This window comes from Mastigoproctus giganteus, chromosome 3, assembly GCF_048544385.1.
Source record: "Mastigoproctus giganteus isolate SK-2022 chromosome 3, ASM4854438v1, whole genome shotgun sequence".
In the NCBI taxonomy this organism is placed as follows: Eukaryota; Metazoa; Arthropoda; class Arachnida; order Uropygi; family Thelyphonidae; genus Mastigoproctus; species Mastigoproctus giganteus.
Genome location: NC_143577.1, coordinates 236,141,074 through 236,164,297, shown reverse-complemented (window position 1 = coordinate 236,164,297; position 23,224 = coordinate 236,141,074). Strand labels below are relative to the sequence as shown.

Below are 23,224 nucleotides of genomic sequence, written 5' to 3'. Positions count from 1 at the left end.
ATTATTAACTGAGATATAATAGCTAATAACTACTTTGTTTAATAAATTTATACTGCAGATAGGAAGTATTATTTGGTTTCATAAGATTCTCGTGAAATTGTGTCAATATTAAAAAAAAAAAATCTGCATCATAAAATATAAATAGCACAGCCAGTTTTCAACAACTTTTCATTGACTTGAATTTAATAATTTTGTTGAGAAAGTAGTTAGTGTCCTTCAATAATTGCTCTCTTAAGGTTATCTGAATTTGACTATAGTATATTTATTCAAAAGCCATGTTTTGATAGCCCTTGTTCTGCTATAACAAGATTTAAAAATATCTTTATACTTATTTGAATGCCATCCCACCCAATTCTTACGAAAAACAAACTAAAAAATTAGCATGATGAATTAGAATACTTTTTAGAATGATGTAGTGGCAATTTGGCTCTGCTGTGATACATAGTACTGTATTTTTTTTAACCTTTTTCTTTCTTTTTCTTTATGTTGAATTGTTACCCCCTAGGCATTTTCAAATAGACAGGTGATGATTCACATTTCTAATCCATGATATATGTATGCCAATATCTTTTAAGGGCACAAAAGGTGATATTGTTGTACACACTGGAAATAATGATATTAACAGTAAGAGATCTGATGACTTGCTTAACAAGTACAGGGCAATGCTGGCAAAAAAAGTCTCGAGTTAGGATTATATTTGAAAGAGTCTGCAATTCTGTCCAGACACAAATGGAGGGAGTATATGTTGAGGAGTATACCTTGCACATTCTCTTCAGGGCCAATAATTTGGCCCTGAAGAGAATGTGCAAGGTTCATGGGGTAGAATTTTTCTCGGCATTGTCTGTGCTTGTTAATAGGAGAGACTGTTTTTACAGGGATGAGATAAACTTGAATAGAAGGGGTGCAATTGAGGCAGTGACAGGTGGGTTGAAAAACTGCTAGCTTGGGGGGGGGGATATGCAGACTAATAGTTTAACTAGAGCCACAGACAGAAGTGAAAGTGATCCTTGCATTGCTACTGTCAGTACATGCAACAGCCTGGAAAGCAAGGTGTCTTGGATTTTAGGACTTGCTCTGGGTCATCGTGGAACAAATTAATACATGGGCTACGTTGGGGTAACCAAGAGTAAAAAACAGGTGCATGTATATTTGCATGTACACCAATTCCAGGAGCATTGTAAATAACTTTGATGAATTTGAAGTACTGATTAAGTTGTGAATGCAGACATTGTAGGAATAGTGAAGACGTGTTGTTACTCAAACATTAATGATGCTGAATTTGAATATGGGGACTACATGTATACAGGAAGGACTGACAAGAGAGATGGAGGGGTTATGCTCTTAGTTAAGAAGAATATTAAATCTAAGACAGTGTATCCAGTTAACTTGGGTAACGAATGCAATGCTGAGTCAGTTTGATGTGATATAAGCACTGGGAAAACAAAATTGAGAGTAAAGTGTCTAATAGGCTTAATGATTGTGATGAGTATGCCAAGCTATACAGGGAAATAGAGAGGACCAAAAATTCAAAATGTCTCATAATGAGGGATTTTAACTTTCCAGATGTTGACTGGAATTTGTGGATTGGTCACTCACACACTATGACGACTTTTATGGATTTCTTACTGTTTTCTTCAGCAAGCATGTTAGAGAGCCAACAAGAGAAAGCAATACTGTTGATCTGGTGATCAGCAGTGATTCTTCATACATTAAGAATCTGCAGACAAGAGATCCACTGGATGGCAGTGATCATGGTGTACTAATGTGAAATTTAATTAAAGACAACTATCGTAAAGAGAGGGAAAGGCAAAAGCCTTTCCCTCCCTTTCAGATCTCAGCAAGTGACATTCTTTCACTTGCTGAGACTACACACAAGGAGGCATAAATTCAAGTTGAGGAAGGATGGTTGCAGGATAAACATGCAGAAGTTTGTCTTTAACCAGTGAATGGTTGATTGTTGAAATGACCTTTCATCTGTCATTATGGAAGTGAATAGGTTGAATAAATTCAAGGGAGAAGTAGACAAATTCATGGAGGGTACAGATGGTTGAACTGGGTTTTTCTTTTTTTTTTTTTGCTGATGCCATATAAGCTTGCTTTCTTGCATCATTTGCCATTACTGCTACTACTGTATACCACTGCTGGTTGTGTAAATACAATACTTGTAAACACAAATCATAGAAATTAGGTCAATAGTTCTCAGAGCCTTCTGATACCTACTGCTCTGTAGCATCTATCATTTCTTTCTCCATCCTCAGATACAAATTTCACTATTCTTCATTTAGCAGCCATTTTGCAATCAAATTCTTTTAGCTATTCATACCTGTTTGTTATTGCAGTATGTAATGGGAAGTTAGTTAGATATATTCCCTTAAAACAACAGGGCTTTACAGATTTGCATATGTTAGGGGGTTTATTTATGTCACTGTTGTTCATTATAATGCACAAAAAAGTAATGAATTATTTTAAGGGAATGGATCTAACTGGACTTGCCATTACAGCATTTGTGTTTTTCAGTCTTTGAATTACTTCATTTAGCCAATTCTTGGTTCAAAGCAAGAACACAAGCTTTTGCTTATAGAATTGACCCACTCGTTAGCAGGTTTTATCTCCAGCTTCTGAGAACCATTACAGAACCTCTTTGATGACCAAATACAAGGCAGGACAAATCATTTTCTTTGCTACATAATTTGAACTTTGTTTTTAACTATTGTTGATAAGGAACTAGGCAGAATATTCTTTTTTATATCAGCTTTTTCATGGCCTCTATCACATTTCAGTTTTTTTTTTTTTTGTTTTTTTTATGCCAACGTGCAGTGCAGTTCTTGCAAAAACATTTGCAAGGTCTGCACTGCACAGAAGATTACTGAAAACTGACGTTTTGTTTTTATTTATTTATTTTTTTCCCTCTCTAAAGCTTTTTTGTAATTCCAATACAGGAATGTAGTATACTATATAAATTTTTTACCCACTGTCAGAGCTTGTCTGTACATTAGTGAGTATTACCAAATTCCTTAGAACTCCTTTGTTATAGCCATAGGTGCTATTTCCAGTGGTTCTTTAAAGCCGTTCATATAGCATAAATCCATGGAAACTGAAACTTGTATTTGTTGCAAACAGCTTCATTTATAACAGATTAAATTTTTACATACAAATTTGTATGAAAGATTATTATATGAATAAAATTTGTGTGCCAGTAATAAATGGAAAGTCTACTGGGAGGCTATTTTCCATGTCATGTATGAAAATTTTGTTGAAATTGCATTTCAGACTGGCTGTTGAAAGAAAAAAATGCACTATGGTCATTCTATTCAACTGAAAGTTGCCAATTTTTTGTTAATATTGTGTATTAACTACAAGAGAAAACTGTGCCAACTACAAGAGAAAACTGTGCCAACTACAAGAGAAAATCATCACTGCTGGGCATCAATAAAAATAATTTCTCATTGAATTTTTATTAATAATACTGTGCACTTTTTGGATGTTGCATCACAATTATAGTAGCTTTTTATATGAATGTTTTAAAACAAATTTTCAGTATTTATAAAGCATCTATTTATTGATTTTTTTCATTTTTTTTCCAAAAAAATTACAAGTAGTCAGCAGTGCAATTATAAAATTTTTTTTTTACAAAAAATCAAAATTATTTTTGTAAAAATAAAACTCCAAGTTTTATTTTTTTGACATTTTTTTTACACTTCCATGTAACTTCCTCCTTGTTTAGACTGTTGATATAAATGAATAAAAACATTTCTATGTTTGTTTACAGTAATTATTCACACTTTCTGTGAAGCCAAGTGCAGAAGATTCACCTTTGAGTAAAAATTTGTCTCCCTTCATTACATGCCACTCTGATAACCAAAAGAATGCCAGAGCATTTTATAATGTGACGCTTGCTTACTGCCTAAGGGTAAATAACACAACTGCTTTTTAGAATGTTTTATAACCTTTTTTTGCATTAGTGCTTTTTTTTTTCTCAGTTCCAGTAATTGTGAAATAATGGCATCACAAAGTTTGTAAACAAGGCTGGACATTTTATATTTGATTGCATGTCTTCATTGTGACAGCAAGTAAAAATATCATATTGTTAACAAAAAAATAAAGAAAATCGATTGTCTTGAAGGTATTGAGGATCTCCACAGGCTAGGGCCATTATTTCTATATAAAAATTGCTATGAAAGATGACAGGGCCACCTAGTAGCCCCTTACGATCACCTAAAGGTTTAGTGATATTGTGAGTGTTTCATGAATTTATTGGAACAGATCATGTGTATCTCATGTTATGCTAAATATGTTTGTTGCAATTCAAAACAATGGTTATATAAATAATAATAATTTTATATTCCTGTATTAAGATTCCTTTTAACTGTTATATTCTTCAGTGGTTATCTGTTTAGTGCTTATATAATAACTAGACATAGAATAATATAAACTGGCAAAAAAAAAAAAAAAAAAAACAGACAAAATATGCATGCAGATATGCAGTCAAATATATGATATGCACTGAAATTCTGCAATAACACTTTTTTACATTTATTACCAGTTTCTTGCACAATTAAACTTTGTATTCAGTAAAAGTAGTAAAACCATTAACAAAAAGTTTTAGAATAAGGATCATTTCACAACTTGCCCATTGAATAACTTTTGCTACAATAAACAGCAATATTTTTCAATGCAATGATTGTAAATTTGTAGCTTTTATCATCTAAAATCATTATAAAAACAGAGATTATCCTTCCACATCAATGGAAATAATCATATTCAGTTTAAAAATGTGAGTCTTTGTAGCCTCTACTTGAAATGGGAGCCCATGTTCATTTTCATTAACAAAGTCATCTATTTTCCTTAAAATTTGAAATCCAGCATTCTTTTTTTAAAATGCCACCAAATTTTTATTTTCTCTCCTCTGTCTCCAAGGGTGGTTGAAATTTCTAATTGAACTTTCCTTACCTCTTCCATTGCATTTCTCAAATAAAGTTCCATTTCTTCAGATTGTTTATTGAATTAGGTGTTCAAGCAAAATGAGCCTCAACAAACAGCAAATGCAGTCTAACCACTGAATTAGCTTGGAAGCACCAATAACTGCAGTATCCAAAGCATTGACAACTTTTTTATAGAATCAGAATTTTTAGCATAAAACAGTGCTGTACATAACTGTTTCCCGCCTTTTCAAAATAGACTATGATGGAATCGAGAAGCCACATTGCATATCTCTGTAAATAGCAATGCAAGTAGAGGCTTTTATGAAAATCTTTTTAATACAAGAAATAACTTAACTTTGCCAAAATTGTACCAAATTGTTTCTGCAAGTCTATGTAAGCCATGGGCTAAGCAAGTAAAGTGGATTAGGGTTGGATAGAAAACTTGTAATGCAGAAGGTGCCTTTATCATACATGGAGCAGCATCATTAACAAAAATGCACACTTTTTTTGTCATTAGTTGATTCTTGGTCTTTCCATAACTGAAAAGAATCATTCACAAATCTTGTTGTGGGGTGGTGATGCTCAATAACCTTATAATCAAGCAAATGCAGACAAGAAGGTTCTCTAATTTTGCACATACCATATGCACAATGTAATACACAAGCCAGTGGCAAAAGTAAAAACATGTTTTCCCATGCTAATTTATTGTAATAATGTTTTCAATGGCTGAAGTCACATTTCCATTTAATATCTGAAAAACTGATCAAATTAACAAAATATGGAATGTTACTAGTAATATTCATATTATATGCATTTGCATATGTGCACATGCATCATTATATATTTGTTATCACTATACAGCGTATAGTGATAACAAATTAAGGACCAGGTTTATTTCCACTTAACTACCAATAGTAATGTGAATTCAATTACAAGATATTGTAAACTTTGTAGCACACTTTTACTGTGTTCAGTAGCAACTTCTTGAATTTGACTGAAAATTGTAACTTGTAAATAAATGGGAAGTACTTCAGTGTGAATGGAAGTTTTTTCAAGGGAAGGAGAATAAAGAGAGAGCAAGAAGGGTTAAAATGATTCTCCACAGTTATTAAAGGTTAATGGATATATATGATTTTAAACAGCATGTTTTATGCTTTGGGCTAAAATCAACTTTTTTCTCCCCATCATTTCACATGTTTATGTCATTCATAAATTCTGTTTCTATACTTGCTTTTTAATTTTGTTAAAATTATAATATGCACTTATTTGAAGACCAAAAATAAATAAATAAACGCTTATTTATTTTATTTTATTTTTTTTTCAGGGAAAGTTGCCTGCAGGAAGCAAAAGGCAGGACTGTAAGTGAATACTAAACTTAGACTTCATAAAGTTTTTTTTTTTTTTTTTTTCACAATATTTCATGATTTTTAAAAACAGTTCTCATCCACTTTGGTAGAAATTGTGTATATATTCGAATGGAAGCTTGTATATAATGAACAGTCTTCTATTACTCTGGGGAAAGTGCTTGATACCCTAGTTGACTGAATTATATTACATTTTTGAAAATGCTGCTGCTGTGTACTATACTGTTTGTATTACAATTGGTCAAGATATCAGGAGGGAAAGAGGATTAATGACAGAAATTGCCAGAAGTTACAGATTATTATCAGAATACTCTTTATTGCATTGATCTTCAAACTTTTGTCACTTGAAACACCTTTTGTGTGAAATAATCATTGTATTTGCAGCACACATGAAAAGCAGCTTTCATTAAGTTGAATACAGTATTTCATAATCTGAGAGAACACAAAAGTGCCCTGGCACCCCAGTCAAGAATTGCCACTCTACAGATGCATCAGAATAGTCAGAACCATACAAATGCTGTAATTTCAGGAGTAGTAAATAAATTTGAATTCAAGCTATTGATCAAGGTTACAAATGCCAAGGTAATAGGAGTAACCAAGACTGGCACCAGCATAACATATGAAGTGCTGAATTTAATTGTGACACACAGTGTGTACAGGAGTGGTATGACAGGCAGAACAGAAAGAGTAGTAGTAGTAGTGGCATGTGATGCAAGAAAGCAAATGTATGAGCTTATGCAGCATCAGTCAAAAAAAAAAAAAATCACACCATTCCCTCCAAATGCCTGTCCAGTTCCTCCTTAAATTTATTCAACCTATCAACTTCCACAACGACATATGGAAGTTTGTTCCAGCAATTAACCACCCGCTGGCTAAAGGCAAATTTCCGCACATCTATTCTACATCTGTCTTTTCTTAATTTGAATTTATGCCCCCTTAGGTTCGTAATCTGAACAAGTGGAAGGACCCCATCAGAATTCAGCGTGCTCAACCCATTCAAGGCCTTATATACCTCAATCAGATCACCTCGCAGGTGCCTAGTCTCCAGCCACTGCAATTTGCAGAACTTAAGCCTCTCTTGGTAAGAGGATCCCTTCATTCCCCTCACCAATCTTGTTGCCCTTCTCTGTACACGCTCAAGTAAATCTACATCCTTCCTACAATGAGGCTTCCAGACCTGTATGCAGTACTCAGGGTGTGGCCTGACCATTGCCTTATACAGCGGGATAATCACCTCCTTTTCCCTGCTAGCAAAATTACTATATATCATTGACAAAACCCCATGACCTGCCCTGGCAGCCTGTCTGCATTGCTCAGAAAACTTCATATCTGCCTGTACCATTACTCCCAGGTCTTTTTCATTTTCTACCACCTTAAGTGTAGTACCACATAGTTGGTACGTTTCTCTGGGGTTACTTCTACCCATATGTAGTACTTTGCATTTGTCAAGGTTAAACTTCAGTTGCCACTTCTTAGCCCATATGCCCAAATTATCTAGATCCTGTTGCAGTAGCACACTGCCATTACTGTCATTAACAACACTGCCAACCTTTGTATCATCTGCAAACTTCGACATTAAGCCTGATATACCTTCATCAACATCATTGATAAATATACAAAACAATAGTGGACCTAACACCGAACCTTGTGGGACTCCACTAATAACATTAGTCCAAGAAGAGCAGCACCCATTGATTACCACCCTCTGTCTTCTAGCACTTAACCATCCTTTTATCCATTGTAGCAACTTACCCTTAATACCATTCTGCTCCAATTTGTACAACAGTCTTCCATGTGCAACAGTGTCAAAAGCTTTCCTGAAATCCAAATATATGATATCAAAATTATTTTTCGCATCCAGTTCCTTTGTTACCACATCATAATATCCTATCAAATTTGTCAGACAAGACTTTCCCTTAACAAACCCATGCTGTGTCTGAATTATTGCTGCAGTCTTGTCTAGATGATCCTGCAATGCATCTTTAACCAACGGCTCCATTATTTTACCCGGAACAGAAGTTAAACTAACTGGACTGTAATTACTCGTGTCACCCTTCGATCCCCCTTTGTGAATTGGGGATACATTTGCACATCTCCAGTCCGTGGGAACCTCCCCTGAGTCCAAGGATGCTCTCATAATTATGGCTAAGGGTTTGCTTAGTTGCTTTGCCACCTCCTTTAATATAACTGGATAGATCCCATCCACCCCAGGTGCTTTTCTTACTTTTAACTTCAACAATTTCTCTTCCACTTTGCTCTCAGTTATTACAAAATCATTAAGTATCTTGCTACAATTTGATAACCTTCTGCCATTTTCAAACCTTAATAATTCCTCACGTATGAATGTAGATGCAAAATACTCATTCAGTTTGTTTGCTATCTGAGCAGGATCATCAACAGTCGAACCATCGATGTCAAGTGGACCAATCAGATTCATCCCCTTCCTTTTAGAGTTTATATAAGTAAAGAAATCCTTGCTGTTTTTCTTAGCATCTTTTGCCAAGGATTTCTCGTAATCTGCATTTGCCTGCCGAACCTCCTTTGTGACCTGATTACAGATTAACTTATATCTGCCATAGGCTTCTGAGTCGCTTAATAATTTATATGCATCCCATGCATTTTTCTTCTCTGTTACGAGTCTCATTAGTTCATTTGACAACCATTTAGGCCTAAACCTTGAACAATATTTCTTAATAGGTATGAAACTTTTAGTAGCATCCATGATTAATTCCTTGAATGCTTCCCACTTAGAATTTGCTGTTGGTAACATTGTCAGTTGATCCCACTGTACAGAATTTAAAAACTGTCGGAGACCACTGTACTCGCCTTTACGGAAGCAAAAACACTTTCCTTTACCCCTGATGGTAATTAAATCTTTAAGTAAATCCCACGTCAGTACACTGTGATCACTGCCACCTAGTGGTTCTTTTATCTGCAAATTTCTAATACATGAATGATCACTGCTGATAACCAGATCAAGAGTATTACTTTCTCTGGTTGCCTCTCGAACATGCTGCTGCAGAATTAATCATCCAATAAATCCACAAAAGTCTGACTAGTGTGTGAGTGCCCAACCCACAAGTTGCAGTCAATATCTGGGAAGTTAAAATCCCCCATTATAAGACATTCCGATTTACTAGCCCACTCTATTTCTCTGTACAATTGTACATTCAAGTCATTAGGCCTATAACACACTCCTACTCTAATTTTTGCTTTCGCAGTGCTTATGTCACACCACACCACACTGACTCAACAGTGCACTGTTCATCTATATCAACTGGATGCACTTCTTTTGATTTTATGTTTTTCTTTATTAACAACATAACACCTCCTCCCTTCCTATCCTGTCTATCCTTTCTGTACACATTGTACTCCACAAATTCCAGTTCGGCATTCCTTATATCTGTGTGACACCACGTCTCTGATATCCCAACAATATCCGCCTTTGATGTCTTGACCAACACTTCAAATTCATCAAATTTATTTACTATACTTCTAGCATTGGTATACATGCAAGTATACATGCACCTATTCTTATTCTTAATTACTCTAACACATCCCATATACTCACCTGTTTCACGATGACTGTCATCCGTCCCTGAAACCCCCAACACCCCTCTCTCCAGGTCGTTACTTATTCTAATAGAAGTTGTGCAAGAATCACCTTCACCTCTGCCTATGGCTACTGTTAAACTATTAGTCCTTGTATCCCCCCCCCAAGCTATCAGTTTTCCGACCCACCTAACACTGCCTCGATAACATCAGCAAATATTCTTGCACACTTTCTATTTAAGTGTATCCCATCCCTGTAGAAGCAGTCTCTCCTGTTAGAATTTTTTTCAGCCTGGACTGTACTTGTCCAGGCTGAAAAAAATTCTATCCCTTGAGCCTTGCACAATCTTTCCAGGGCCGAATTGATCGACAAGGCTCTCATCATATACTCCCTCCTATCGTGTCTGGGCAGAATTGCAGACACTTTCAAATTCAACCCTAATTCACGGCTTTTTTTCATCAGTGACCTGTACTTGTTAAGTAATTCTGCCAGTCTCCTACTCTTAATATCATTAGTGCCAACGTGCCCCCAACCTTTTGTGCCCCTAAAAGATGATATCTGCTCTACAACGTCATCAACCTTTGCCCCTGGCAGACATACCCTGGTCCTGTTCCACCTATCCTTTTTACAAAGGATGTTTCCCGTTTCCCTGACAATAGAGTCACCAACAACTACTAGTTCCTTTGGGACCAGCGCAATCTGCCTTGGGGGTTGCTGCTGTGTTGCGTGATGACCAAGTGCAAGCTCTGGCGTTGATGTGGGCAGTTGAGAGCCTGATGGGCCCCTCAATTTAGATCTTTCGAGGGCATCCACCCTGTCCTTCAAACTCTCATATAGGCCCATAACAACGCTGAGTTGTCGCCTGATTTCCTTACACCGTGCACACACAAAGACATCCCCCATGGCAATATCATGTTCCGTTCCAGATAGTTCGGCAAACATTTCACAAGTTGCAAATTTTTTTAGGCTTTGATGCGTTGGAGAATCGCCCCCCTCAGTTCTGCCCCGAGTCACAGCACTCCTGCCACTTTGTGCCCATTGCTTTGCTGCTCTAGTTTGGGGCATGATATTTTAAATTAATAAGATCAATAAATTAAATTAAATTAAATGTCAATACTATGCTATCTAATAGAAACAGTGAAGTGTATTACTGTTTCTATAATTATACGTTAGAGCTACCTAGCTACCACAATTAAAAATTTGAATTCCCTATCACTATAAACAAAAACAATGCCTGCAATATTCGAACGAAATAACGGTTTTATAAAGTATTACGTATATCTACAAAAACTGTTTATATAAATTAAAATAAAAATAACCAGTGTAATTAGAACTATAAGGCTACGTATTAAGTACAATATAAAATAACAATTATGTAAATAAAAAACAAACACTTATCGTTTTTTTTTTCTGAGCCTGTAACTCGCAGCTGTATTTTCTAAAGAGAGTCAGCGCCCTCTCTGGTCATACTTCTTATCAAAAGCAGTCAAATGGAACATGTAGTGTGAAATAGTTAATAGAAAAAGAAGAAAATGAAAGTGGGAGTATGTTATAAATCAAATAATTGTGAGGAGTGTGATAAGCTTTCATAAGCATCTTGTGTGTGTAAGCAAATGCATCTTGTTATGGGGTATATTCACCACTTATCAGTTGAAACTTGTGGACTGACCATTCATCCAGCATGAGAAAATTTTTCAAAATTTTTATTTACTTTATTGTAGTACATCCATGAGGGATTCTGCTCTTTTCTAAGAATAAAAAAACAAGTCAGATAGGTAACAAACAAGATAGAAGCAGTAGCATCATTAATAACCCATTTAAACTGACTGATGTACTGAATAAATGCTTTCATCAGTCGTTACAAGTGAAAGAACATTCAGTCCTTGGGAAACTGTAAGAAAATATCCAGCAGTAAGCTAGAATACTGTAAATATAATTGATATTATTGCCACAGAGATGGGACTTATGGACGGAGAAACTGTTGAAGTTTAGTGTGGAGGGGGTAGACTCTGCTAGCTAAGATATACATTGTAAGTCTATTGGAGGTGGGGAACAAGTGCATCAAATAATTAGCATTGATTATGAGATCATCGTGTATTTAGGGACAATCCAATACTGGAGACTGTCATCATCTCTCCAGTCTACAAAGTCGAAGCCCAAGAGAAACAACTATAAACCACTAAGCCTGATGGCTATGGCAGGAAAGATCATAGAGTCTATGTTTGCACTGTGGACATGGTATATTAAAGGGACAAAACTTTTGACATGCTCCCTCACTAGCAGTTATTGTACATATTGGAGCAAGCTGTGATTACAGGTAGGGTCCTTTAAATGGATTGAGGAATTGCTGAAAAACGAAGATAGAAGATAGTTATAAATGGTTAGCCTTCAAGTAAAATCAGAGTGAGTACTAGCAGGATCCTTTGGGGTTCAGTTCTGGATTTAATATTATTCAGAACATCATGTCAAAATTTTGGACACCTGGTGAGGGTTGAGCATGAGAGCTATGCTACATGAATGATTAGCAAAATGGCAGTTATGGTTTAATATTACCAAATATAAGGTCTGGGAAATAATAATCCAAGAGTAAGTATGTAGTACCAAACATTCTTATACCATGTGAATATCATGATCATGTAGTATAAGGGTAGTTTTTATTATATACTTAATCTCATGGATAATTGCCATGTAACATCCTTCCCAAATTAAATTAAATGCAAGGATAAACTATACATTAGAAGAATGTAAAAAGTTAAATGTAGCAGCTGAAAAAAGGCTTGTGGGTGTTGATGCAAGTAGACATTGTTTTCTGTGCTGTTAGACAAGCAGCCAGGAAAGCTTGGTATCTTATCAGTGATTTACTTGACCTTTTTGAAAGGTAAACCATAACAATAGAAATATAATTGGCTAATTTATATTATTAAGTATCCTAATCTAGTTCAGTGTGTGCTTGTACATCAGATGATCTTAGAATAGCATAAGAATTTTTGTTTAGCTCAAGGAATTTAATTATTAAAAATTGTTAATTATCATTTATTCTTTCTTAATTATTTCAGCTTCTGAAGGGATTACGCCTCCTGATAATGGAGCCCTATCTGTAGAAGCAAGAGTAGAAGATGGGAAGCTGTATTATGATAAGAAATGGTATGTATACAATTAGGATATTCTTGGAATAATGCATTTCCCCTTATAAATTTTTGTATTTTGATATTTGAAGGCATTCATTTTCTTTTATCTTCAGTATATAAGTAATCTAGATTATTGCTATACATTATGAAATGTAATTTAATGGGTTCATATTTAAATTATAAAAAATGCTCAATTATCAGTAATCCTACAAGTTACAAACACCATACATTCTCGAAAAGTAATTCATAAACCGGTAGTGATTTTCCCATAGATATAAGGGACGGTGTGTTCTACAAAATAAAATGCTCATTACCAAAAATGCACAACTGGGATAACCACAAGATTTATGTAAAATATATGTCCTAACAACAATAAGATTTTAAAATAATATCTTTATTACAATATACAGCAGGCCCCTGTTATAACGCGGTTCGCTTTACGCTGATTCGCTATAACGCTGTTCTTATATTATAATCCCTGTCTGACTATAACGCTGTCACAGATCACTATAACGCTCTTTTACAGATTGCATTTTTGGCTTATTTAACGAAATCGTTTCATTTGATGGAGTCAATAGCTTGAAAATGAATAGTAAAAAACAGCATTAAAATGTTTCCCACGCTCAGTGAAATTTTCTTGCACGCTAATTTAATTGCAGTACAGTGACTTGTTACGTAGTTCCAAGATCAACATTTTAAAAAATGATCAAGAATATTGCTTGTAATATTTGTAATAGTAATCACTCAGTATAGTATTAGACATCGTGCATAACGGACAGTTTACTTGAACATTGTATCATAATTAATGCAACCAACGCAGTTACATTTTCGAAGAGTTAATAATGGCCAATAAGAATGAAAAAGCAACAATGTCTGGGCGAAATACAAAGACTATAAATGTAAGAAAAATACTACCGAATTTGAAAATTAAATTAGACGTTTTGAAGCGAATCGATTCCGGTCAAAGACAAGCGGATGTGTGCCATAATTTAGGACTTGCAAGTTTAACTGTAAGAACAATTAAAAAAAATAAAGAATTAATTTTAGCAGTGGGAAAGATAGCTGTTCCATTGCAAGCAACTAGGACGGCTATTAGGATTGAAATGGAAAGACTAACTAATTTTATTGAAGATAATATCCAATGCAGAATTCAGTTAAGTTAAATATCATAGATAATAAAAAAGCAAAAGAGATTAGCCTATATGATGATCTGAAGAAAACTCACCTAAAAAAAAAAAAAATTGGAATCATTTAAAACTAGTAAGGGCTGGTTGAATAGATTTAAAATCCAGGGAGAAGACGCGCAAGTGCAGATCAAGTAGCCGAAACTTTCAAAAAAGAACTTGTTAAAATTATTGAAGAGGGGTATTGTGTGTTATTCTTCTCAAGTTTATAACATAGATGAAGCAGGACTTTTGTGGAAACGAATGCCTAAAAGAAGTTTCATATTGAAAGAATAAAAATACATGCCAGGTTTCAAAGCAGCAAAGGAACGTTGACTTTATTGTTGGGTGGTAACGCTGCAGGGGATTTAAAATTAATAACCCTTTTAGTTTATTTGGAAGAGGGCAAAAGTTCAACCCAAAATCAACACATTTTTCATGATTAAATTCATCAGTTAAATTCATTATTTTAATTGGAATTTTAAGTTTAATTTTGATACGTAAGTAGTTACCACATAATTATATAGTATGTAATGCACAATATTTTATATGTACAAATATTTGAATATTAAATATTTTAACTGACATTTGTGTATCTTTTCACTACCGTTTATTATTGATTAGGAAATATCCTATGGCACCGACCGCAACTCACAAATACATATGTTACCTTATGGGAATGTGGTACTCACTTAGTGCGGATTCACTTAGCACTCTGTTTTTCCGGAACGAATTATCAGCGTTAAGCGGGGGTCACCTGTACAGTAGAGGTGGATTTGTGCTGCCTCCGTAGCCAGGTGGGAAGGAGCAGCAGTGCGTAGCACACGCTTCTTGATTAGACCGGGGTTCGAGCCCGTCACCGCCAAATACGGAGCATGCGGAAAGGTCAGGGAATGACCACCGCACCGGAGCAATATGGCCTTAGTTGCTAATGCTAAACCTAAAAAAAAAAAAAAAAAAAACCAACCAGAGGTGTATTGCATTTGAGGAGCCATACTCATGAGTTAATGTTATGAGTACAAAAAACTGTTGTTTAGAAAAATCGCTATGGCACTACGGTTTAGTACAACAATTTGAAACTATTGAAACAATTTGGAGTTGTGTATAGAGAACAGTTATTATCATATAATTTAAATAGAAATAATCGCAGAAATTACACTTTTCTAGCTCTTGCTTGCGACTGGTCAACCCATTGCTCCTACAAGTCAAACTGCAGTGCACCTAACTGAATGGAAACTATTTACACTTTATACAGCTAAAATAAAATTATAACAATGCTTATTTTTAACTGAAAACATAAATGACGAGAGAAAATAGTAAACACCTTCCCCAGGAAATAAATAAATTATTCTAAACATAACTTTTATATAATAGGAGATGCGTTTGGTAATTTGCACTTCTGTCATGCATGCAAAGCGATGCTTTTAGTTGTGGGGAAAAGTCCATAAAACTGAGATATGAGATCATGAATTGAATGTCCATTTGTCAAAAATTTTTGGTTGTGAGATTGAAAGTTTGAAAATCAGATGTTTGTAAACTGTATATAGATTCCATAATAATTTCTTTATATACAATAAAAATAGCAAAAAAGAAAACTTGATTGTGGTCCATTCTAATAAATTTTTTCATTTCTCTTTGAAGGTTGGCAGACATTACTTGCTTAAATTGTGGAGGTTGTTAAAATAGATCAGCCTTTTTATGGAGACTTTGACTATCTACATATAGTCAAACTTCTGGATAGGACCCTTGCCTAGTAGCACTCAGTTTTTACACCATCTAGACAATTGCTTTCTGCACCAGCTTGCTAGGGATGCTGCTACAGAGATCAGTGTTCTTGGATTGTTCATTACTAACAGTTCATCTAATGTTAAAAATTTTCAAGTTAAAGAGCCATTAGCTGGCAGTGACAATAATGTGTTAGTATGGGAAGTATCCAGGGAAATTACAGTTATTAAAGGTAGAGGAAAGGGTTTTCATTTTCTCAAAGGGACTTAATTATATTGGCCTTACTGATCATTTGATTTTAATTCTGAGAGAGCAGCTGAAATTCCTAAGGGATATACATGCTGTGTGAGAAATGTTTCAGAAAATAATTATAGTGCTACACACAATCTTGTACCTTTAAAAAGATATGGCATGAAATGGAAACTGAAGTGAATGATCAAAATATTGATGAAATTGGACATCTCTGTAGAGCATATAAAGTAGTTTGTAGTCGGATTACTCAGGGACCGAGACCACCTAATGCAGATTATGAAAGGATTTAGTAAAAATGTCCAACAAAGATAGTAAAGAGCAGCCCTTTTGCATAGGTGAATATTAAAAGGAAAGGAAAGAAGCATATTAGCCCACCACAAAGAAGTAACATTGGTGTAGATGTTACTTCTTTGCGTCAATCAACTGATAAGTTAAACAAGTACTTTGCATCTATATTCACAAAAGAATAGACATTGCAAGAGGAGAAACCTGTTAGTTCAGCTGATAAGCATTCATTATTTAACTAATTTGTGTTTAGGAAAAAAAAAAAATTATGGAAGAGAAATTATCAGGATTAAAAGTGAAAAAAGAACAAGCAGCTGATGGCATCTATCCAGTTTTATTAAAAGAAAAGCAGCTAAGGTTGTCACAAAATTTTATGTGTAATAGTGGCAGCATCCTTAGACTCAGATGAAGTTCCAGAAAATAGGAAATGTATTCTCTCCCATACACAAAGTTTCAAGAATGATCCAACTATAGACCTGAAAACCTGACTTATGTGTCAAGAAGAATAGTGGAATTGGTGATTGAGGATGCACTGTAGGGTCACCTCAACAGTAACTATTATAAAAGAGCTACAATACTATTTTGTTAAGGGAAGATCTTGTCTGGCCAATTTACTAAGGTATTATGAGGTAACCACACAGGAACTGAATGTAGAGAATAACTTTGACACTGGGCCATCTGTGTTCCAGTGTGTAGCCTGTACTGCCACAAGTAAGGAGGTTGCAGATTGCCCATATAAATTGAGTAAACTCCTCTGGCCTCAGATGAATTTGTAAACTCCTCTGGCCTCAGATGAATTTGTAAACTCCTCTGGCATCAGCTCTCTAAAGAATAACAGAATTTATTATTATAATTTGTTTTGAACTTTAGAAAGGCTATTGACAGCCCCACATGAATGTCTAATATGATACCATCATTATCATTTGATGATATTAATGTTACCACAAGTTTCATGTCAAAATTTGCTGATGATATTAACCCTGACGGGCAGGGTTGATAACAACAAGAATGAAGGAATATTGCCACCACAAGACTTAAACAAGTTACACAATTGGACTAAAATTGACAATTAAGCTTTAATGCTAGTAAACACAACAGTGTGTTAGCCCACAATTAGGTGCCTCCGTAGCCAGGTGGGCAGGAGCAGCAGTGCGTAGCACACACTTCTTAATTAGACCGGAGTTCGAGCCCATGACTACCAAATACAGAGGATGCAGAAAGGTCAGGGAATGACCACCGCATATTCCCGGAGCAATATGGCCTTAGTTACTAATGCTCCTAAAAACCAAACAACAACAACAGCCCACAATTATCCCAAATTAAATTATCACCTGGGGAAAATGCACCCAATTCTTTTAAAGATGAAACAGATCTTGAGATTGTAATACAGTCTTATATAAAGTTCTCTCAATAACACACTACTTTCCAAAAAATGTATCTGGACACTCCTGTTTTCATAGTCCATCGGACATCCTCAGATAAAGATCAATTGACCCAGTCAGTTGTGTAGGCCACAAAAATTATTCCCATTGTGGCACATAGAGCTGAGTTGCTGATTTCAAGTGGGTTGCTATTGTTGGGTGTTGTAGAGGAATACACATGCTTTGTAGAAAATGGCTTGAATATTTCTGCAATTGCTGGCAACCTGCACTATCTAGAATCTACCATTGGTGATGTTATCATGAAATGGAAGTGTGGCAGTACCAACACAGGAAAACCACAGAACCTCACTCTATATCAGCAGAGCATATCTGGAAGGGTAGTATAACAATCTCATCAGTCACCAACCAGGAATTTAAGACATCAGCAGGGGGTATACAAATACACTACGTATGGAGCTCCACAGTCTGTTTTCTTGGGAGAGGAGCAATGCCTAAACCAGAGATCAGCAGCAGTCATCAGTTTTGCCTTGCATGATGAAAAATTCCATAATTGGTCCAAAGAAGACAGTGGAAATCAGTTTTGTGGAACAATGCTACTTCTTATTCTTGAAGAATGTTTGCTGTGGAAGTGCATTGTGCCAACAATGAAGTTTAGAGAAGGTAGAGTTATGGTGTGGGGCTGTTTCTCATGGTATAGCCTTGAGACTTTTGGTGGTTGTGCCTACTTTAACATTTTGGACAGTTCTTTGGTACTGTCCCATGTTTGTTTCAACAGGATAATGCCTATGCCTTACTGCGGATGCTGTTTGAGAACCCCTTGACGTGGGCACCTGTACGTGGTGAGGGGACCTCCCAGTGACGCTGCTGGACTTCCAGACTAGCATCACTGGGATCCAATGCCCACAGCCCAGGTTCCAGGCTTACATCAATGGAATCCGGCGTGTTTGCCGTGCGCTGCGACCCGTGGAAATTCGGAAAGGGGGATCCTGGTGGTTGAGGGGCCCAGCTTCAATACACCACTTTGGCTCCTGCTTCGACAAGACGGGTGGTCCTGAAAGGCTCGGCTAGGATCAATCGGCTAGTAGGCTTGCCTGCGAGGGTCAACCGTGTCAATGCCACGCCCCTACCCTCATGGTCCGAGGGACAGGATTCAGGCTGGCGGCGGTGCGGGTATAGTGTCTGGGTAGCCCTGGCGTTCCACTCCCGAGCGCATTTATTGCATGCCGGGTAGTGGGTGTCCCTTTGGGCTCCGTGGTGGGTGGGGAGCCCGGGCACTGAAAAATTTAAAAATCTCTATGAATCCTGATAAACATATTCCTTCAGGGGCCCCAACCCGGTCCCTATCTGAAACTATAGAAAACGATACTGATAGCAGTATTACTACAAAGAGGCAGCGAACAGAAATATCATCAGGGCCTGTTCCAAAATTTTTAATTATTCATTCCACCACTGAAAAACCGATTGGCAAAATGTCGCCCTTCTTCATACAGAAAGGGTTAGATGGGTTAGTAGGGTCACCCAAATCAGTTAAGAGGCTCCGTTCTGGAGACCTCTTAATTGAAACCAAAACTGACAGGCAGTCTGAGCAGCTACTCCGTGCAACATCAATCGGAGGAGTACCCATAACAGTGACACCACATAGAACACTCAATTCATCGAGAGGTGTCATTTTGGAATGGGACCTTCTCGACGTTACCGAGGAGGAAATCTGCTTAGAATTTAAACCACAGGGAGTTATTGCCGTGAAAAGAATTAGTGCGTGTAGGGATGGGAAACTTGTTAAAACCAGGAGCATTATCCTGACTTTTAACTCGCCCAAACCTCCTGATGAGATTAAAGCTGGCTACATCAACTGTCCAGTACGTCCATATGTTCCAAATCCTTTACGGTGTTTTAAATGCCAGAAATATGGACATTCTCAAATGGCCTGCCATGGAGTCCTTGCATGCGCTCGATGTGGTGCAAAGGACCATGAAACAACAGCATGTTCAGCCGCAAAACCCACCTGCATTAATTGTGAGAGAGAACATCCAGCCTACTCACGAGCATGCCAGAGGTGGAAAGAAGAAAAAGAAATTCAACGGCTGAAGGCAGAGCTAAACATATCATACCAGGAGGCAAGGAAAGCGGTTAAACCTCTCAACATCAACAAACCTACCTATGCCCAGAAGGTAGCAGGGAGATGCTCCATTGGAACTCAGACGGACATGTCCATCCCTCCAAAAGAATCCTTTACACCCATCGCACGTTATCTTTTAAGCTCCCAAAAACCTGCACAGAAAGACCAATCAGCTGCCACTCCTATATCGGTACCTCCTAATGCTCCACAAGTAACAAAAGCAAAAGAAAAGAATAAGAAAGGGGAAGTACCACCTAGTACCCAGGAAAACATGGATGTCGAGCAGAAGGAGGTACATGACGAGTCAGTTTTGGAACTCTTCGCTGAGGAAGAAATGGACACAGGACAGCGTCCATACTTCCCCAGGAAGGATAAATCCAAGACTGACAAAATTAAGCCCTCAGCACCTCGGAAGCCGCCTGATGGACCCACCAAGTCCAAATAATGGCTAAATTCCTACAGTGGAATTGTCGTGGATTCCGGCAAAATACTGACGACATCAAGGCACTCCTGCAAAAGCACAAACCAGTTTGCTTTTGCATACAGGAGACTTATTTAAAGGCAAATGATGACCCCACCATGCATAATATTACCATCATTCGTAAGGATAGAATTGTGGATGGTCCTGCCCACGGAGGAGTCGCAATCCTCATCGGCAACCAGATCCCATTTCAGCCTTTGCAGCTTACAACTAGCATTGAAGCTGTAGCAATTCGCCTTACAGTGGGGTTCTTATTAACTGTCTGCTCTGTTTATTTGCCACCTGGGATTGACATCCCCCAGAAAGACCTTGATGATCTTATCATGCAATTGCCTTCCCCTTGTTTAATCCTTGGGGATTTCAATGGACATAACACTCTGTGGGGTAGTGCTGACATCAATGGAAGGGGACGAGTCATAGAGCATATGCTCACTGACAATGAACTCTCCCTCCTAAATGTGGGAACAAACACCTTCTTCCACATGCCTACCCGTATTTTTTCTGCCATTGATCTTTCTATCTGCTCCCCTTCTCTCCTTCCTTCATTTGCTTGGGAGGTGGAGGAGAACCCATATGGAAGCGATCACTTCCCCGTGATAATCACCCTAACTAGTGGTAGACCATGTCTTCCATTTAGTTTACTGCGGTGGAAGCTTGATCAGGCTGACTGGAATGCCTTTCAACATCTGGCAACGTTTAATACCACTATAGTCGGCCAGGAGCCAATTAATGAGGCAGTAAAACACATCACAGAAAGTATAGTCCAGGCAGCAGCAGTTGCAATTTCAAGAAAATCATCCCGGTTTCCACGTTTTCCAAAACCATGGTGGAATGGAGAATGCACAGCAGCTAGGAAGGCTCAAAACAAAGCATGGGGAATATTTCGTCGTTACCCCACCACAGGTAATTTAATAGCCTTCAAACATGCATGTGCCAAAGCACGGTACATTAGACGTCAGAGCCAAAAGGAATGTTGGATCAAATTTTCATCCTCCCTTACCCGGGCCGCCAATCCCAAAGTCATCTGGGACAAAGTTCGGAAAATGAAGGGTAAATACAACTCACACCCTTCATCGATCCTGGAACATAATGAATGTACAATTGCAGATCTAACTGCAATTGTAAATACTCTCGGGGAGACATTTGCTGAAGTATCTTCAGAAACATCCTACCCCCCAGAGTTCCTCGCAGTCAAACAAAGAGCAGAGAAACATCACCTGAAGCTCTCCTCTAACAATTGCGAGGAATACAATCAGCCCTTTACACAATCGGAGCTGAAAGCAGCACTTTCACTATCCAAGGCGAGTGCTGTTGGTCCAGACGACATCCATTATGAGATGATCAAACACCTTTCATCGGAATCCATGGATCGTTTGCTTTGTCTCTATAATAGAATCTATATTGAAGAGACTTTTCCGACCTCATGGCATATGGCAATCGTCCTTCCCTTTCCGAAACCAGGAAAGGATCCAAAAATACCAAAAAATTACCGTCCTATCGCTCTGACGAGCTCCTTGTGCAAGATCCTGGAAAGAATGATCAATGCTCGTCTTTTGTGGTATTTAGAATTTAACGACCTCCTTTCCATCATACAGTGTGGCTTCCGAAGGAACAGGTCAACACTTGACCATTTAATCCGCTTGGAAACATCTATACCTAATGCTTTCCTGAAACGTGAGCACCATGTGTCGGTTTTCTTTGATATGGAAAAAGCGTACGACACGGCTTGGAGATATGGAATTCTAAAAGACATACATAACCTTGGTCTTAGAGGACACATTGCCCTCTTTATCAAAAACTTTCTTACAGACTGGTCTTTCCAAGTTCGTGTAGGATCCACCCTCTCCCGGCCATTCTGCCAAGAAGAGGGAGTTCCACAAGGATCAGTTTTAAGCGTTACGCTTTTTGCAATCAAAGTTAACTCTATAACTGAACAGCTTCCTCCAACCGTAAACAGTGCCCTCTTTGTAGATGACTTTAGCATCTTTTTGCAATCATGCAATATGAGGGTCATTGAAAGGCAATTGCAGCATGCCATAGACCACGTCAACTCTTGGGCAGTGACTGATGGGTTTAGGTTCTCGCCACAGAAGACAGTCTGCGTACACTTTTGTCGCAAACGGAACCTTCACCCTGAACCAGAACTAAAACTCGGACAAGACATCATTCCAGTAGCACCCGAGACAAAATTCTTGGGGCTCATTTTCGACAAGAAGTTGACATTTTTACCTTATATTCGTCAACTGCGGACAAAGTGCACAGGAGGGTTGAATCTTCTACGCTCTATTTCCTCGAATAAATGGGGAGCAGACCGCTCCACTTTACTCAGCCTCTACCGTGCACTTGTCCGATCTAAACTAGACTATGGGTCCCAAGTGTACGCATCGGCTAGAAACAGTGTACTTAGGTGGCTGGACCCAGTTCACCACCAAGCCATCCGCATTGCTACTGGAGCATTTAGAACATCCCCTGTCCAGAGTTTATATGTTGAAGCAACGGAACCGCCACTGTCATTTCGACAAAAGCAATTGTCTTTAAAATATACGCTTAAATTAAAATCCCTGCCAGACAACCCTACGTGGACATCCGTTTTCAAGCCACGATGGGAAAACCTATATAACACTCGTCAGACTGCCAATCGGCCTTTTGGTATCCGTGTCCAAGAGCTGCTCAGAGAGCTCAACATCATGGTAGACAATGTTGCCCAGTCACCAAGGCAACCACTTCCACCCTGGCATGCTCGCCTACCATCGTGCGACTTCTCCCTTAAAAATTGGGGTAAGTCCATAACTCCATCTTTTATCTACCACCAACTCTATGCTGCCCACTGGGCCGAATACTCCGACTTCC

The 23,224-nt window shown here is 37.6% G+C and overlaps 1 protein-coding gene across 1 annotated transcript in view; it reads left to right on the top strand.

Moving 5' to 3' along the window:
- The window catches only part of LOC150088902 (sin3 histone deacetylase corepressor complex component SDS3-like), a 103,621-nt gene that overhangs the window by 70,506 nt on the left and 9,891 nt on the right, over nt 1-23,224 (top strand). Inside the window, exons 7-8 of the mRNA XM_090370948.1 lie at nt 6,247-6,280; nt 12,896-12,983. Of these exons, the coding sequence (XP_090227074.1) occupies nt 6,247-6,280; nt 12,896-12,983 (122 nt within the window). The remainder of the gene's footprint in view (nt 1-6,246; nt 6,281-12,895; nt 12,984-23,224) is intronic.